The sequence below is a fragment of the Monopterus albus genome, unplaced genomic scaffold, assembly GCF_001952655.1.
Source record: "Monopterus albus unplaced genomic scaffold, M_albus_1.0 scaffold326.1, whole genome shotgun sequence".
NCBI lineage: Eukaryota > Metazoa > Chordata > Actinopteri > Synbranchiformes > Synbranchidae > Monopterus > Monopterus albus.
Window position 1 is genome coordinate 63,425 of NW_018128206.1, and position 16,041 is coordinate 79,465.

Sequence of the window (16,041 nt, forward strand, 5' to 3'; positions counted from 1 at the left end):
GCAAGAACAGGCTCAATGATTAACTACATGGACTATTGTGGGTGTGGTGTATATTTTGTAACCATTCTTTAGTATATCACTTGTGTGATGTAAGAATGTTAACACTGTTATATTCTTTTTTAGTATAATATGTGTGTGTGTAGAAGTGAATCATTTATTGCTTGCAAACCAATGATGGTAAGATGATGTCATGGGGTAGGACTGGATAAGTCTGACTTCTTCCTACTCCATTCAAGCATGTACTAGGTATAAGCAAATTGATATTGGATTAGCATTTGTTGGATATGTGTAAAATTATGTGTGTTGACATATCAACTGTCTTTACATGTTTGAAAGAATAAATCAAATCAAATCAAATCAAATGACTCAAATGTGTGAAGCTGCAGCATCAAATCCCTGTTTGGACTAGCATGCTCCACTAAAGCCCATTTACTGATTGATTGGATAGTGTGCTAGACCTGAAGACGCACGGGGCTGAGACCCCCTCCCCCCTTACTTCCTGAGTTACTCCTGAGGAAGAACGGGAGCAAGTCAGAGAGCAGACGGCCGGCAGCCGGGACGCACGGAGCGACCTGCAGAGGAGGGCATCACACACAGAAAACAAGCAGCAGTGGAGCGAATAACTTGTGTGTTCTTAAAAGGCATGGAGCAAGATTTCTCATCTTGCAAGCTACTGGTGACAGCTCTTCTTATCTTGGTACAGTAATTTTATATGATTTCCAGCCAGTGATACTTTTGTCTTTTATTTATCTACAGTATTATTTCTCTTAAAACGTGTATTCTAATAGACGTCCTGTGTTTATACATGCACAATCCATGTTTTATGTGATTCTCAGTACAGCTTTAGTAAGACAGCTGGTGATCTGATTCTTCTTCTGTGCCTCCTCTGAGTTTCTCAAGTCACAAACGTATACTTGCATGTTAGGACTCCCTGTTACATTACAGTACAGTGCCGTGCAGGGAAGACGACAAGGGATTTACCAGATGTGCAAATATCGGATGTCTTTCCGACTGAAAAGGCCATCGTGTGTATATTGACACAGTCTGCAAAAGAAGGCACCGGCATCAGGTTTCTTTTCCCTGTCACCACATTTTCCATCTTTAAGGAAAATGTCCTTAGTCTCAGCTGCTGACAGGTGACTTAAATAGAATCTGTCCATCAGAGTATCATATAATGTGGAGATCAGTGCTCCTTTATCATATACTCATTTCCTCTTTTCTGCTTGATGTGAAAACAAGATAAGTGACAGCTGGTGGGCTTTTGTGGTCATATGATTGCTGTTTTTCTCATAGTAAAAGAGCCAGAGGGTAAATACACCTCTAAAAATACATGCTTTATTGTGCAAGCGGAGCTTTTAAGGAGCCTGTGGCGGCACTGGGAGTCATCTCAGGGTTCCTGCTTCCTCAGTGAAACCATCCAAATTAAACCTTGAAGAGGTCAGAGCAGTAGAGGCTGTAGTGATGGAAGCCTCCAAGTGGATATCTGAGACCTTAGATTATTGGATCCAAATCCCAGCAGGATGCTTCTGTGACTCGTGGAGCCTCGTGCTCCTCCATCTCCACTGAGAACAATAGCAGCACAGTCGGCCAGCCTTGCCTCCATCCCTTCTCGTTCTCTACCAGCCTTGTTGGCTCTGCAACACACAGCTCCCAGCTCTAATTAAGTGCAAAATCACTGACTGCTTTTCAAGGAGAAATAATGTGGTGCACTAACCGGCTGCCCAGAGCACAGCCTGTGTTTATTTACCGTGGATCCAGACATTGAAATAGTTGGCCCATGCAGAAAGTAGCGCCATGGCCGATATATCTGGCTGTACGCTCCATTGGCTGTGTGTTTAGGTCTTGCTGTTCCCCTCTGCTGTTCCTCAGGTGTCATCAGTGCTGACAGCCATTTATATCAGCTCCCATGCACTTTTAATAATGTGAACCCACCATCCCCCTGCGCAGGCCTGCAGCGTGGTTGTTTTTGCTACCACGACCCAAAGAAAATAATCCTATTATTACTTTGTTTCCTCTGCAAGATCCATTCATCTTTGTGGATGAAGCACAGTGCCATGCTACTGGAAAAGGGGCCACAGAGGTCGGCTTGGCCTACCCAGACTTTTCCCTTGAAAATCTCGAGGCTGTGTATCTAAAAGAGAAGACTGGACTTCACTAAACACTGTTGTCAGCTCGGTGGGCATAAACCATTTTAAGAGCAGGTGCTACAGATAAAGTTCTCAGCGTGTAAAAGCTAAGTGGGTTTGTTGTGCCTCACATTTTGTTACAAGTTGCTGTCAGAAACAGAACAAAGCTGGATGTCTGTAATTGTTAAATATGCTTTGCTGGTTCGTCAGCATGAATTGACTCCCTGAGTTGAGTTTTTTATTACATCTGATCCAGTTCTGGGCTTTAAACCTCCAGTTAATGCCACATGTTGTTATTGAATTTGTTTGCACCTTTACTCTTTTAAACTGTATCCCCGCTGCGATAGGAGGTGGATAATTTGTCCCAGTGTTAGTTCCAAGCTTCATTTTCCAAGTTTTCAGCCATTCGGCAACTATAGTGCCAGTTTTTTTTTGTTTTTTTTTTGTCTCTGTCTCACTGGCAGCCCTTCAGTGAGATACTTCCTTGTCCTTGTTCTAGATGGCAAAAGCAATTGAATTACCTTTTCATTTCATCTGGGCCTGGTATTCGGACAGCATAGCTCTCTAACTTCATTCAATCGATTCTGAAAGGGGCTTTGAGAAGTAAAGCCAAGAGAAACAAACATAAATCATATGCAGCCATGGATGATCCACATAACATGACGGTGCCAGTCTGACAAATAAACACCTTTCTCAGAGCAAAGTGAGTCAGTTCAGTCAAATCGAATCTGAAAGGCCTTGAGAGGTAAAGAGGAGTTAGCAGTGGAGAGGATCTTCATATGTGTCTGTCACTCTATGTACGTCTGAGATGCACATTGTCCGTGCACTTACAAAATTCATCTTCTCATAGTATTGATTTTGGACCCCGCAGTAATATCCCTGCTCCCACTGCCAAATACAGCACAGTGCAATTAACAGAGAGAGGCACACAAGTGAGGCCCCGAGCTCCGAGAGAACACTCGTATTTCATAATCCGAAGGATGACTCAGATGTTGGAAATGTGCAAAAGTGGCAAAAGTCGACAGCATTTGATTACTTCCCCTTCCCACCTTTCTCATCCTGTCACATGCACTCTGGGTTTGTTTTCAGCAGCTCCTCGAGTTAAGTCCAGATGCTTTAGCAGCAGTGCAGCTTTTTTAAAGGGCTGAATGAGAGCTACGCTGTCTGGCTCACATGATGTCACAAAGTGGAAATAAGAAGTTCATTAATGTTTGCACACATACAATGCACAGCGCACTGAACTCAGCAGGTCTTCCTCAAAGTTAAAGAGCTGATAATAAAGGGGGGAGGCAGGAAGCTGCTCAAGGCCATCTACGATAGGCCCCATGAACTTCTGCTTCTTTTCCTCCATAAATCATGTCTCTTCCTCTGGTGTGTAGAGCTCGAGGATGGCCCGATCAGAAGAGGACAGGGACACACTGTGGGATGCTTGGGGCTCATGGAGTGAATGCTCCCGTACCTGTGGAGGAGGAGCCTCATACTCCCTTCGACGATGCCTCAGCTCCAAGTAAGGCAGTTACACCGTATGGCCTGTGTATAACTGTTAGCCAGAAGATTAAACTGGACACACTCCACTGCTCCTCCTCTAAATACTGAATCAGATATCTGCCTTTCTTAAGAGAGATTAGGTTTTTCAAGGTGTGGCAACTTTTTGTGTCTTATTTAACAAACCAGCTGTTGTTGTTTACAATAATCTTACAATTTATAATTGCATTTTTATTAATCACTTTTATTGTACACAAGGAGCTTCACAGACAAATTTGCAAGGTCTAGATTTGTGCTTGTGTTTGATCCAGTTTTAGAGAAACTTTCCATGTATGTAATGTGGACTCATATTTTGCAAGTTGATATGAAAAATAAATAAAAAGATAGCTTTACTGCCAGCGGCTCTAGGAGTGCAGGGTGTGTTGAGCGGTTGGACCACCACTTTGGGCTGGACTGAAATATCTCAATAAGGTATTGGATGGATATGCTAATTAGAAAATGCTAACACACTGGATAAACGTGGCAAGCAGTATCAGAGTGTTGCTCTTGTCTTTGTCAGCATGCTCAAATTTCTATTAATCCTCCAAAACTGAGTAATATAAACAGTATTTCTAATATAAGAACTGGAGATATAAAGACCAGTCACATGTTTGGGTACAGGACTGCTGTGTACTGAATCTCAGAGGGGCTATACAGTCATTTGAACGTGTATGATTTGAAGTTAGAACCTCATTGACCTTCAGATAAATAGAAACATCCCATGGGCAGTTTGTCAGTTTATGTTCAAACACTATCTAATGCATCAAAGTCCTGACTGAGGTTGGGTTGTTTCCATTAAAGTGCCATATTACAGCTTTAGGATTCATGAGAGGGAAAGTGGAAGAGGAATCTTTTTCTATTGTTTATAACTGACCTGCCAAATAAATCCAGACAGTGTCCCTAACAGTGTGAGTAAATCTCATCAATCACTCTGTTCCCATGCAGTGCAGGTGCTCAACAAACATACGACTGTTTTGTGACTGTTAAACAGCCCAGAGGGGTCAGCTGAGATCACTTGCCCATCAGCCTCCTAAATCTGTCTAGATGGTCACATTAGTATAAATCCTAGATTCATCAGTGACAGTAATGGTCTGCTTTTCAGTAATGACCCACAAATGTTTTGTCACAAATCAGAGCATGACAGTCAACGTCCTTTGCCAAAGCACACGTCACTTTTTTAAACTGTTTTCTGCGAGCGCTGAGCCGGCGCTGGTTGGATTCCCTGGTTGTTCATCCTCTCAGCATAACTCGCAGGACAAACTGGAACTCACATGATATCAGCAGCAGCCCAGAATGTTTTGGTCAGGCTGTAAAAGCACTTGACATGTTAAGAGGTGTTTGGGGTCTGAGCTCCATGTGTGTGTAGACATAGGTGGCTGTGTTCATGAACTTGTGAGTCCTTTGGCGGCAGCAGTAATGTATGGGGCTCCTGAGCGAATGCTAGGAGCCTCCGTCCTACCCAATCCCACCTCAACCCGCGGCTACGTGGGAATGAGCGAGCAGTGGCCTGGACGTCGGTGGCAGATCAAACAGCGTCATTAAAAAGCACAGCACAAGGCCTCGTGTGTGTGTGTGTGTGTGTGTGTGTGTGTCTGTGTGGCTCTATAAACAGAGAGGCTGGAAACGAGCTTCCAACACCCTTCGAACCAACACCACTCCAACTCTCTGACCTGAAAAACTCTGCTCTAAGACACGTTGCTGCTGCAAACGGCTCCCAAAAGGGCACATGCTAAGTACAGACTAAACACAGGTCGCCTGGGCCTCATTAGTTCCACTCGCACAAGACACTTCGCTCCATTATTAACAAGGGCATAGTTTGTTTGAAGCAAGTGTGGATATAAGGATTGGGTGTCACGGCAAGAGAAAGCACTCCTCTATTATTGAAGAGGGTGGTGGTTTGCAGACACTTGAGATATTAGACTTTTTGTCAAATGAAATACACGCTTTTAAAATCCATATTCAATAGATCAAAGTCTTGGTCAAGCAGAAAAGAGCAGGAGGTCACTAAAATCATTGAGTCATCCCCAGGGGAGCTGGAGTGTTTATAGTGGATTTCCTGACAAAGGACAGGATCAGTGCTTTGTTCTGCTGCTGCTTTCTCAGCTCCATGTTTCCCTTTGTACATTCATGACCTGGCTCATCTTGATTTTCCTGAGCCAATCAATAGCAGAGCTCACAGCAAGTGCATGTTTTAGGGATAACGTTATCAGCTGTGTTTTAATGTGCCCGCTTGCCTCATGTGTTTCAGTGTTGTGTTACTGAGCCCTGCTTGCACTCACTTCCAATCTAGTGAGAAGGGTTGATGACATGTACATGGACATTATGAGCCAGCCAATTTTACTGCATAAAGAAGTTATTGCTATGAAGTTTTCACAGTTAGAATAGGTTTTAGTTCATTCTTTGTCTGAGAATTATTGGCATGGTAGTTGGACTCCATGTGTAGTCTTGCGTGTATCTAGCTGATGAGCCTATCTGGTAGAAAAGAGCAGGGTCATACTCTACGAGTTCTGTGCTACAGGAATTCTGATCTTTCAGCCAAGCTGTTTTTCCCAAACTTGTGATGATGCCATGATGAATCCCAAGTCCCAGCCTGACCTCTGCTTCCCCTTTGTAGTCTCCAAACTCAAAAGGAAATGAAATAGGAAATTTGTTTTATTCCCTTTGCCTCTTTTTGTAAAGTGTCGAGATTATTTATTGCTTGTCCCAGTGTGATTTTTCACACTGACCCCGATCTTTGCTACTTGCCTCCGTTGGTCATTAAGAGTCCCTTGTTTGGGTTTAGTCCCTGTGACCTGCTGTTTGGCTTGGCAGAGGGGGCTTTCTGGATTCACCACTGGGTCTAATGTTCATGCCATGCCACGCTTTCCACGTCCACTCCCTCTGCTCTCTGGAATAATATCATCAAATTCCTTAAACCCTTGTTCAACACTGAGCCCAGACTCTGCAACGTTGCCTCCAATCATGTTTCCATATTAGCTAAGGGCTGATGACACAGGAATTCCTCTTATGTTCCCAAACTCAAAAGAATAGCCTTTGATTAGTTTCCACTGGAGTCTTGGATAATTGGCCAATCATAGTTACCGTCAGTGGTTTATCATCACTCGGCATCAAAACACAGAGGAATCCTAATTTTCAATAAGTGGATAGCTCTGTAATTTGTGCACAGACACTACAGCAGACTGTCACGGAAAAAGTTGTGATCCAAACTGCTCCAAGCTGTTCAGCAGACATGCTCAGAGGGCTTTGCTCAGTGTAGTTTAGTTCTTCTAGTACCTATTGATACTTGTTTCCAATTTTCCCTTTCTTCCAAATGATGTTCAATTTATATTAACCCATTATTGACACAGTATTTCTGTTTCTTGTATTATACCAGTGTTCCTATGCAAAGCACAGCAGCCACAACACCCTCCCCAAATGTATGCACAGTCACACTGAATGGATTAAGTTGTTAAATCTTTTTGCAAGCACATGACAGATGCCATGTTTCTGGGTTATTGCATCATCAGTATAGGATTGCATTCACATTTCAGTGATTAAAAATTGATGGGTGTCAGTGGTTGAAATACCAGCTGCCTCGGAGACAGGTCAGTGATGCACACTGTGGTTTGTTCATCCTAAAGCCAGTTCATCCAGCTCAGTTTTTTATTTCTGCAGGACCTGTGAAGGGCAGAATATCAAATATCGCACATGCAGTAATGTGGTAAGTTTCGTAAAGTCAGTTTTTTGTAATAAAGCTTCCAAGTGGTTTTGAAATTGAGAATTCAGTGTGATAGAAGCGAACTAACGAGGGTACAAGGTTGAGGAGTGAAATGTTGGGATCTCAGGCTTTCTTTTCTGTGTCTCCCTCAGGACTGCCCTCCGGATGCCGGTGATTTCCGTGCTCAGCAGTGTTCAGCTTATGCAGATGTGCACTACCAGGGGCAGTACCACGAGTGGCTGCCTGTGTACAACGACCCAGAGAACCCCTGTGCCCTCAAGTGCAAAGCCAAGGGCTCGGGTGCTGTAGTGGAGCTGGCTCCCAAGGTGCTGGATGGGACTCGCTGTTACACCGAATCCCTGGACATGTGTATCAGTGGAGTCTGCCAGGTAGGAGAAGGACTTGGGACTCTGTTAACATCCCATCTGCTTTGCAAATGAATACCAACTGAGAATAATAGTTGAGTTTAAGCTTTTGAATCACAGGCCATGTATTTTTCCCCAGTTAATTGAATCATGTCCCCTGGCGACGTGTGTGCCCAGACACACAAAGACTATTACTCTCTCTTACCGCAGTTAGACTCCCATTGTGGTTTTGCTTTTATGTTAATAACAGAAATTATGAAAAACTCCATCAGTCAACCAGTGGTTCCAGATTTAATAGTGAACAGTGGGGGACTTTTTTTATTTTTAGAAAAACTCACAGGCAGCTCAAAGGGAGTGTATCTTAATGCAAACAAAGTACGGGACTTTAGTTAATAGTCAATGACACAAGTTCATTTTCTGGGATCATTTTTACTTGTTTCTTTGCAATGTCCAAGCTTTGTTTGTTTGTTTGTTTTCTTTTCTGAAGAAAGTCAGGAAAGAGAGCGTCTGGTATCGTCGCTGCCGTTTACTCTCCCTGTTTGTCACAGATTGTAGGTTGTGATCATGAGCTGGGGAGCACAGCAAAGGAGGACAACTGTGGCATCTGCAGTGGAGATGGCTCATCCTGCCGGCTTGTGCGGGGACACTACAAATCCCAGCATGCTTCAGGAAAAAGTAAAGAATCTTTACTTGAGCAGATTTGGTTTTTCCAATGTAAACACAATTACTTCTTTTATTTAAATGTAACTACACTGATTTTACTTTATGTCTTTGGCCCTCATTAGTCCCACTCGCACAAACACTTCAGCTGATCACAGGCGCTGTAATGACAAATGCACGGACATATGGAATGAGTTCGATGGCAAGACTTATGAGGCTGGTGGCTGGCGAACACTTTGGATATTAGCCTTTTTGTCATTTCTTCTTTATTAAAAAAGGAGAGAGAGACCAGTCTCAACTTGAGATTTAGATTTTGTTTAAATAATCTGAATGTAAATTTGGTAACCTTCACCACAGAACAAGATGAGCAGCCTTGATCAGGAGTGTGTTGCAGAGATGTTTACACATTTTGACAACAGTGGAATGAGAAAACTTTACAATGTAAACCTATATTTAGTCTCAAACTATAAAACGCGGCTCAGGGTGTGCTGACCCAAAATATCCAGTTGGAGAAGAGCTTTTACTGTCGTGGCCAAAGAAGCCCATAAAAGAGAAGTTCCTTCTAAAACTGCTTTTTAAAGTCTGACAGAACAACTTGTCATCTAGGTTGGACTCAGCTTTCAGCCAGGCAGCAACTACTGCACCACTGATCAGGTCAGTGTGGAAGTATCTTAAAGTGCGACGTCACTGACGACTGAAACCTGTTCCAACTGACTCGCATTCAAAAAGTGTCTCTAGAATACACAGTCATGATCATTTTTTCCAAGAGGCATTATGGTCTCATGTTCTCTAGTGCCTTACTTTGGCCTCTTTAATAAGTGTGCCGTTGGTGTTTATGGCCATATAATTCTTTTCTTGAATGACATTATTATTTGTATTAGCATAGTTAGGTATCACTTTCTGTCTGTGCACTCTCACCCCGGAGTTCTGCTGCCTGGCACCATGCTGGTCAGATCCTCTGTTGTCAGACTGTATTTGTGTTACCAGCTGTATTTATATTGATTTAGTCGTGTTTTATATAATTAAGTACTGATTAGGTAGTTCTTCATGCTCTCTCTCCCACTGTCTGTCTCATTCAAGCTGAGGATACAGTCGTCATCATCCCCTATAAGAGTCGTCATGTACGTCTCGTCCTGAAAGGCCCGGATCACTTGTGTAAGTCCTGGTAGGTCCAGGGTGCCCTTCCATCCAACATGATATTTAAAGTTGGCAGTTTTTTTTTATCACCAAATACTGCACTGTAAACTGTATTACCTTCTCATTATTTATGTTGTACTTGCTGAATCTTTCCAATAAACCTTTCTAATCAATTTGGCCTGATAATGGCCAAATATATTATATTATTAAAGACCTCTCTAAGAAGATATAAGGCTTCCAAGCAGAGATCATCGATGGCCAAGTACTGGCATAAAACTGTCCACTGGATCAAATCGATAACAAATGTTCCGTCTCTGTACCGATCCCTCGCTCCAGATAGTTTCTTGAGCAGGGCCAAGATCTCTTGTTTTTCTGGATGGACACATTTTTCACTTTCTTTTTGACCAAGGGCACTTAAATTGTAACCATCTGTCTGCAGACGCCGGCTGCTGCCGGTTAGTACTTGTTTCCCTGTTGCTTTTGTTTAAATGCCCATGCTGGAACCACACGAGACCTTGTTAGGCCGAGGGTGAAGTCAGGGCAAACAGTGGAAAAGCTCAGCGTGGTGTTGGCGAGCCACAGTGAGCCTCTCTGCCTCCAAATGCAACAGCCACTCTGTGTGTAACCAGATCAGACTGAAGGCCAGAGATAAATAGGAGTCATTCTTTGAATATCTTGACATTTTATTTACATCTTGTTTTGTTTACGGCTGAAACATGAAATGATTATTATGATAAATTCGGTGGAGATTCCTCATCCCGGCTATGACGTGTGCATTGTGCTTTAGTGCTCTGCTCTGTGCCCTCTTTAGATGTGGAGAGTAAGACCCTGCAAGGGGCGAAGGACGAGCTGGTCTTAGACACATCAGGCCAGTACCACCTGGAGAACACCACCTTGGACTACCAGAAACTTTCTGATAAGGAGGTCCTGAGAATCACTGGCCCACTCGGAGCTGACTTCACTGTTAAAGTAGGAGTCCAAGTGACTTAAAGCTGCACATTATACATGGCTCAGTTTAATATGTGTAGGGTGAAACAAGTTTTTCAAAGTGGCAAACCCACTGAAATATCACCCAACTCTTCAGGTTCCCTCACCTCTATGTAACATTTCATTTTAGCGTCTTTCAGCTGTTGGTTTTACAGCCTACGACTTGTATCGTTTGGTTTGCCAGCATTGGCAGTTGTTTTCAGCCAAAAAGCTCTGATAAACCTGTTACACATTCCCTGCCCAGCACCAAACATCCTTCACTCAAAGCTAGCAACTAGCTAGTGAACATGGAGTATTTGGTATCTAAAGAGGACTGGGTGCACAAACCTTTCTTACCAGGTAGCGCCAACCAGTGGCCTTCAGACCAGCTCTAAAGGCTTTGCTTCCAGACGACCCCAGCCGGTTTCCCCTCTACTGAGCAGCTGACATCACGGGGATGTTTCTGTTGTCTTTTCTGCAGTTTAACGCAGAACTGTGGTTTTAGCTATGCAAAGCTCAGAAAAAAAAGAGCATGTCCCAGCCAAACTGGCCTCTGATCAGGTTCTTATTTCCATTAACTCCTGGTGAACTCTTTGTATCGTGCAGAGTTCAAAGCAGATTTGATTTTGTATGTTTAGTTTTACAGATATCAGAGCAAATCCTTGCCTGCTGTCTCTGAGGGACAACACGTTTCTGAAGCAGTGTGTCATACACACATTACAATAACAGCACATACATTTGTAGCTCCAAATCTAGTGGTGTATATTAGTATATACTAAACAATTTCCATGTTTTTGGCTGAGACAGTAATTGTACTGTATGGTGTAAATGTAAACATCTGATAAAAGTTGTATTTGATTTATGGGGGAGTCTTAAGCTTTGAAAGAAGAATTATCTTGTGTCTGGTTATCACATGTCAAATTCTTACCTACGTATTTTAACATAACACAGAGCAGCAGAGGATTTTTTTAAAGAATGACACACACATTCTCAGACCCATGAGTGGACAATAAAAATTATACAGACCGTGGACGAGGAAAGGCCTGTGAAAACTTCCCCTCTCATAAAACAAGCCTCACAATAAATAACAATTGAGGAGACAGAAATCCAAGAAGCTGTAAATGCATCATTTTCTAGTCTGTTACAAGGCACGTGGCCAGTTCCTATCACCGCTCTGGAAGAAATCTGGACAAGAGGATAATCATATTAAGAAGCTGCCAGACAGTCTTTCCACTGTAAACACATGAATGTGAATGAGTGGCAGTGGAGTTTGAGTTACGTGCCTTGTACATACAATATGTCCTTGGGCATTTCTTTAGTATGTTTGAGGCCTGAAGGTACAAGAACAATGTGAAATCCCTACAATGTTTGCGTGTGAAAACGTATCTAAACACATTCCAGTATGTTTCAGTCATGTGTTGGCACTGTCAGCAAACAAATTTACTATATTTTCATTTTTGTCAGCCTTTTCCCACCAGTCTCAGATCTTCAAGCAGTGCCAAGGGAGAGATCTAGGAATATCCAGCCACAGGTTTTGTCAGCCAAAAGAGGAGAGCGAAAAAGACTAGCTGTCAATCAAACACAGAACCATGCAAAGCTATCTGAATGTGGATGAAATGAGGACATGGCCTGTTACTAATTAGGGGAAAGCTTCAAGTTGTCTTGACTGATTTGAGCTTATAAGACTGTTCTTACTGAGAACATGTGTCCATGGTTTGAACCCGTGTTAGCCTATTTGTTATTATTATTATTTTTAAATAATGTGCTGGATGTTCAGGTGCAGTTCGCCAGTGGAGCAGACAGCGTGGTCCAGTACATCTACTACCAGCCCATCATCCACCGCTGGAGAGAGACCGACTTCTTCCCTTGCTCTGTCACATGTGGTGGAGGTGAGCAAGTAGTTGTACTGCTGTTGATAGTAACTGACTGAAAACTGTGATGCCAACAGCTTCTTCACTTTATCTTGTTTGTAGGTTACCAGCTGACCTCAGCAGAGTGCTTTGACCTGCGGAGCGGTCGGGTGGTTGTGGACCAGTATTGTCATTATTACCCAGAGAATGTCAAACCTAAGCCCAAACTGCAGGAGTGCAACCTGGAGCCCTGTCTGGCCAGGTAACTCAGACATCAGCAGCATGTCATTGATCTGTCTGCAGCAGATTGTGTAACCCTAATGTCCTGTGATTCTGCCTTTTAGTGACGGCTACAAACAAATTATGCCATATGACCTCTACCACCCCCTTCCTCGGTATGTGCTCGACCACTGCGAGACAAAATGGTGACACACAACACATTGGCTTCATGACTTGTAACCTTTTTACAATGCCAGATGGGAGAGCAGTCCCTGGACGGCCTGCTCCATCTCCTGTGGCAGGGGCATCCAGAGTCGCTCCGTGTCCTGTGTGGAGGAAGACATGCATGGAAACATCACTCCCACCGAGGAGTGGAAGTGTCTGTATGCTCCCAAGACAGCCATCCTGCAGCCCTGCAACACCTTCGACTGCCCCACCTGGCTTGCACAGGAGTGGTCACCAGTAGGTGCCCCTAACATTTATCTTAAATGGTTTGTACTGGATATAAAGACTTGTTGTTCTTTTGTGAGGTGCTGGAAAGCATCACAAAATTAGGACTGTTGAGAAAGTTGAGCTAAAATGTCTAGTAACCAAATATAAATAGATGTTTCATTGTGCTCTGTAGCTGAATGTCAAATATTAGCAAAAGGCTCGTTTGTCTTTGTGGTCTGCACGTCACCACAGCGGGTCTTAATTAACCCATGAAGTTAGAAGAGGGTAAAAAAAACATGGTTATGGTGGAAACAAAAATACCCTTGGTCTGACCTGAGATGCTGTCACCTCTTCAGACATCACGCGGCTTTATGAATGTGATAGGAACACTTACAAATTAAAACAGAATCTCGCTATGTGATTAAAAGAGGCACTGCTGGTCTCAGTGTCATTGTCTTTCACCACCCCTGATTTTGAACACATCTGAAACATTTAAAGTTTTAATTAAAACTCTAAAGTCTCTGTGCTGTTTATGTGTCAGGAAGGTGCATTTAGATCCATGTAACAACTCGCTTGTTTGGCAGACGTGCCGTCACATTAACCATAAATGTCCTGTATAACTTCCTCTCAGGTTCCTCCTGAGTCCCGGGGAGCCAGATTTGTAGCCTTTAAAAAACCTGGCTTGCTGTTTACCTAGCACATTCTTCCTTTTGCCTATAAATGCTTGTTTTGGCAGATGACAGACAAAGTGCACTCCTGAGCAGAGAGCTGCAGGGATTTTAGAAGGCCTGTCTTTTCTAATATCCTTTGAGTCAAAAGCTAAGAAGTTCTGTCAAACACAAAGAGATGTGGTCACAGGAGCAGGGCTCAACATGTCACCCCCTCTGTCTGTGAACGCTGCTATCAGTCGCTTATTAATGCTCCTGTTACAACCAGTGCACGGTGACCTGCGGTCAGGGGCTGCGCTACAGGGTGGTGTTATGCATCGATCACAGGGGACTGCACGCTGGAGGCTGCAACCCCACCACCAAACCCTACATCAAGGAGGAGTGTCTGGTGAGTGTGCCCTGCTACAAGCCCATAGGTGAGTTTTCAGTCATGTGTAATAACCAAACTGATTTCTAAAACAAAGTAGTATTTTTCTTTCGATGTTAAACCTCCGTGTCTTCTGGGTGATTTGCTCTAGATACACTCCCAGTAGAGGCGAAATCTGTGTGGCATAAGCAGGCCATAGAGCTGGAGGATGAAGTCACAGTGACGGAGGAACCGACGTGAGTGCCACTCACGCACACAACTACACTAACACAAGCATGCTCAGAAAGAAAAGATTTTTGGCAGACCTGCATGTCGACTGCTTCTCTTTCTGGAAATCTCAGTAGAGTTCGCCTGAATCCTAACACACCTGTCACCCAGATCACATAGCCTGTTTGGAGGTGCAATTTACTGCCTGAGGTGAATATTCTGTTCTGTCTGATGACAAGTGTTGCGTTGAATTAGTTGGGAAGATGAAATTCCTAAAGCTTTAAATGACTCTCAGGGTTCAAAAACTGGAAAAATCAAGGGGACTTTACTCTGTAAAAGAATTAGTGTGTGAACTCAGCAGGGGTGAAGAAGCAAACGTCAGCTCCCAGTTTTCATCATGCAGAACTTAAGATTTACCTAAAGGTGAAATTGAAGTAGACAGATCTCGGTGCTGCCAAGAAAACCACCACTGGATTGTGGCTGCGTTCATGTCAACTGCCAGGTTTGTTCAATTGGCTTCAAAAAGTGCAGCTCTAGTCCCGTCTTTTTTTCTAACACTATTTAAAGTATGGACATGTTTAAGTCTCTTCTCACAGCTATGCATACCAAGCGATCGTTAGACATCATGGCAGAACAGCTGTGTCGAGGCAAATTCACCCATGCTTTTGAAGCGTAATGTTGCGATGCTTCCTTGGAGGTGTGTATTGTCAGAGCTAAGGAATAAATATGCTGAATGAGGTTATTTAAGGTAAAAGAGGAAAGTGAACGTGAAAGAGAGAAACAGCAGATGGTTGACCTGCTGGCTACCAGTATGACCTCAGCAAGCCCTCAGATGTTCCAGATGTTCCCGTCTCATGTATCTGTTGACTAATAAAGGCTGAATTCTGAAGATGGACGATGCTTGGACTCGACCCAGCGTCTTGCATGACTTGCATTAGCGTCCATGTTAGCCATTTCAAAACATCTGTTACTTTTACTTATCATTACAGGGAGAGAAAAGGAGAGGGCTGCCAAAACATATGATTTCGCTCCACTGCAAAAAAAAGTCTTTCCTCCAAAAGCACATCAATATGTGTATAATATGCAGAACCCAAGCCAACAACAACATCTGCCAGGTTACGGATGTGAGAAAGAAATTCCTGTGTTAGACTTACTGCACCTACATTGCCAGGACCTTGTGCCTGCCCAAAGCCACTGCTGTGCAACCGCTTGAAAAATTAAATCCATATATGTTCTACAACATAGCCAGAGTATTTTCACCTTACCCCCACCATGAATAAATAAAATAGTTCCACCGATGGATGTTTAATTGATAGGATTAGAGGATAGGGCTTTGGCAGATAGCAGAAAAATGTGTTGTTTCCCTCCATGAATGAAATCAAGATTGTTTTTGAACCAACAGATGGACTTTAACTGTGCATGAAGACAAATATTTCTGTGGGTTCACTTGGTGAATTTGTTCTTTCTGTTCCGAGATCTAACTGCTGGTGGTTGTTTGTCCAAAACACAATCAGTCCTTGAGTTCTCGTAAAGATCCGATTGTGCTGTAATTATATTGAATCCTCTAAACCTGCGGGGTTTAACCTCTCATGTTGTGGTGTGGTCAGACTGCCCCATCAAAGAAGAAGGGAGCCATGTAGAAAGTGGCTCTGGTACATTGTATAATTGACTGGCATTAGAAAACAGTACTTAAACTAATCATATTCCAGTTGTGGATGAGATGTATACATAGAAGAAAAGACCAGAGATTCATTTATACAGTCTACACACAAAAACACTGACCACTAAAAAGTCAAGTGAGCTACAGATGCACATATAAAACA

The 16,041-nt window shown here is 43.1% G+C and overlaps 1 protein-coding gene across 2 annotated transcripts in view; it reads left to right on the top strand.

Annotated features, from left to right (window-relative positions):
* Positions 1–16,041, top strand: part of adamtsl3 (ADAMTS-like 3) — a 63,122-nt gene that overhangs the window by 45,332 nt on the left and 1,749 nt on the right. The window contains exons 3-14 of one of the 2 annotated variants that reach the window (XR_002276950.1): positions 3,506–3,633; positions 7,305–7,350; positions 7,500–7,736; positions 8,261–8,387; positions 9,453–9,527; positions 10,321–10,478; positions 12,253–12,364; positions 12,449–12,587; positions 12,670–12,720; positions 12,802–13,006; positions 13,913–14,032; positions 14,163–14,247. Coding sequence is in view for 1 of the 2 variants with exons in the window: in XM_020624394.1 (XP_020480050.1) it covers positions 3,506–3,633; positions 7,305–7,350; positions 7,500–7,736; positions 8,261–8,387; positions 9,453–9,527; positions 10,321–10,478; positions 12,253–12,364; positions 12,449–12,587; positions 12,670–12,720; positions 12,802–13,006; positions 13,913–14,060; positions 14,163–14,251 (1,515 nt within the window). In the remaining variant the exon portion in view is untranslated. Of the gene's footprint in view, positions 1–3,505; positions 3,634–7,304; positions 7,351–7,499; positions 7,737–8,260; positions 8,388–9,452; positions 9,528–10,320; positions 10,479–12,252; positions 12,365–12,448; positions 12,588–12,669; positions 12,721–12,801; positions 13,007–13,912; positions 14,061–14,162; positions 14,252–16,041 lie in introns of those variants that run through there. The other variant, XM_020624394.1, reaches the window with a different exon arrangement.